Here is a 2925-nt window from a genome sequence, read left to right as displayed (position 1 = left end):
AGTAATAAAATAGTATCCAAATCAGAAACACAATATGTGTTTTTAAAACCAATATCCACACAACTTCAAACCATGATATAAACCAAAAATCTCAGTTTGAAGAATACAAAGACTTAACTTTATTGTAGTAATAACTTTTATTAAAAATTAAAAAAAAAGGATTTTAATTGGAAAACAATTGTAAGTAAAATAATGAAAAACACATTTATTTGGTGGGTGGAAAACTGAATATTTAACAAAATAGTGAATGAGAGACCTACACATACATCATGAACAAACTCACCATAGTCAAAGATTCAAAAATTGCAGTATATATCTCTTTCTCTCTCTCCCTTTCTCCTCCTAATGCTTAAACTCACCAACCCTTTTCACTTTTCTTCCATTTGAGACAACACCAAACCAAAACCACTACCTCAAATGTCACTTCTCTCCAATTTCCTTCCCTCCCTTTTCCTTCTCCTCATTTTCCCCTCCTTTTCCTTCTCCGCCACACCATGTCCCCTCAACATAACCCTCCTCCGCCACATCGGCGACGGCTCCCGACCTTCCACCACCTCCGACACCCAGTGCCACTACATCCTCCAAGCCCTCCACCTCGTCCAAGCCGACTACCTCCACCGCACCGGCCTCTTCGTCCCACCTCCCAACACCTCCGAATCATGCTGGACCTCTTTCCAATCCTTCATCGACGAATTTCAACCGAATTTCAACATCCGCTCCTCGTGCGGCTTCCAAACCTCGTGGATCTCTCAAGGCTGCATGAACATCACAACCAAACAAGAATTCGAACAACAGGTTTCGTTACCGGCGCTTCAATCTCTTCAATCCAACTGTAACGTGTCTCTCGATAACAACGCTCCTTGCGCTCTCTGCACCGCTAAGCGTTCTGAAGTTCTTACTTCGTTGACCGGAGTAACCGTCAGTAACGTCTCCGACTGTAGATCTTATACCGCGATTTACGCGGCTTCGCTCTCCGATCAGTTTGGTCCTACTAACATCGGGACTGCTAAGTGTTTGTTCGGCCTCGATTTTTCGTCGGCTTCGGGTTCTAGCAGTAACCATCGCACCATTGTCATTGTGCTTGTTACTGTTTTTGGTTTTCTTGGATTGTTATTGTTAGGTGGTTTTTGGGGTTATTTTAGATATAAGAAGAAAAAGAGTGCGAATTCGAAGGAGACTGTTATAGAGTTAGGTTCTGCTTTGGATAATATGAACCAGAGTACTACTTTGATTAGGTTTGATTTTGGTGAGATTAAGAAAGCAACTAGGAATTTTGCTAGGGATAATATAATTGGAAGTGGTGGTTATGGAAATGTTTATAAAGGGTTATTAAACGATGGAAGTGAAGTTGCGATGAAAAGGTTTAAGAATTGTTCGGTTGCTGGTGATGCTAGTTTTAAGCACGAAGTGGAAGTTATTGCGAGTGTTAGACATGTTAATCTTGTTGCTTTGAGAGGCTATTGTACTGCTACTACTAATTTAGAAGGTCATCAGAGGATTATTGTTACTGATTTGATGGAGAATGGGAGTCTTTATGATCATTTGTTTGGTTCTTCGAAGAAGAAATTGAGTTGGCCGATTCGTCAGAAGATTGCGCTTGGTACGGCTAGGGGTTTGGCGTATTTGCATTATGGTGCTCAGCCTTCGATCATTCATAGGGATATTAAAGCGAGTAATATACTTTTGGATGAGAAGTTTGAAGCGAAGGTGGCGGATTTTGGATTGGCGAAGTTTAATCCTGAGGGTATGACTCATATGAGTACTAGGGTTGCTGGAACTATGGGGTATGTTGCTCCTGAGTATGCTTTGTATGGACAGTTGACAGAGAGGAGTGACGTGTTTAGTTTCGGTGTTTTGCTTCTCGAGCTGTTGAGTGGGAGAAAGGCGCTTGAAACGAACGAGGATGGTCAACCGTCGGCTTTCAGCGACTTGGCTTGGTCGTTGGTTAGAAACAATAGGGCTATGGATGTTGTTGAAGACGGTATGCCAGAATCTGGAACACCGGAAATTCTTGAGAAGTATGTGCTGGTTGCTGTTTTATGTTCTCATCCTCAGTTATATGCAAGGCCAACGATGGATCAGGTTGTTAAAATGTTGGAAACAGACGATGAACCGATGCCCTCGGTGGTTGAAAGGCCAATTCCTTTTATCTCAGGGAGACTTGATATCGAGAAATCTGCTAGCAGTAACTCAGGTCAGCTCTGCAGTCCAACCGGTTATCAAGCATATACATTGCAATTACAAAATCGTCGCGCTTCTACTTGTAATGAAGAAGACGAAGAAACCTCCGAGCGGGTTTCTAATTGTGTGGAAGCAGAAGGAAACTCTGAACGTGTTTCGAATTGTAAGGAAGAGGAAGGAAAATCTGAACGCGGGTCTGTAAGCAAAGATTGAATTTGAGGAAACATGATTATCTTCCACTAGTTTGTGTTATAGATTGATTTGTTTGTATATTTAGATTTTAGATTGTATGTTTTCTGAAGTGTTTTCTGTTGTAAAGCTTTAAAGGATGTACAAAATTTGTTTTTCACTTTTTTTTCCTCTTTTCCTTGGAGCTTTTTATTAGCAATAGAAGATTATCAAGTTTTGCTTATTTTGCTTATGTTTGACAGGTATGTTGTCTTAATATCATGCTACATTAAGTAGGAGTAAAGCTTTATTAGGCTGTCATATCTGTTTGACTAGAGAGTGTGATTGCATAATCATTTTCAATGCAGTAGTAGTAGTACTACTTTTTTTTCCCTTAATATCTTAGGAAATTTGTGTGTATTAAAAAAAACTAGTTTTAATATGTTAAATTTATAGAAAAAAGGTGTTACATTTTTATTATTTAATTTACGATGATTGATATTATAATTTTAAAGAAATTAAAACAATTTATGTATTTGAATGATAAATAGAATGGAGAAATTTTACAAAGAGATT

General features: G+C 39.1%; 1 protein-coding gene across 1 annotated transcript; it reads left to right on the top strand.

Moving 5' to 3' along the window:
• The first annotated feature begins 295 nt into the window (after positions 1-295).
• LOC131610191 (probable LRR receptor-like serine/threonine-protein kinase RKF3) lies at positions 296-2593 on the top strand. The gene has a single exon (XM_058882075.1). It carries the CDS (start codon positions 418-420, stop codon positions 2392-2394), a length of 1977 nt encoding a protein of 658 aa, XP_058738058.1. The 5' UTR covers positions 296-417; the 3' UTR covers positions 2395-2593.
• Positions 2594-2925: the final 332 nt, after the last annotated feature.

Source organism: Vicia villosa, linkage group LG6, assembly GCF_029867415.1.
Source record: "Vicia villosa cultivar HV-30 ecotype Madison, WI linkage group LG6, Vvil1.0, whole genome shotgun sequence".
Classification (NCBI taxonomy): domain Eukaryota; kingdom Viridiplantae; phylum Streptophyta; class Magnoliopsida; order Fabales; family Fabaceae; genus Vicia; species Vicia villosa.
Note: the sequence above shows the minus strand (reverse complement) of the source record. Positions and strands in the feature narration are given on the sequence as shown.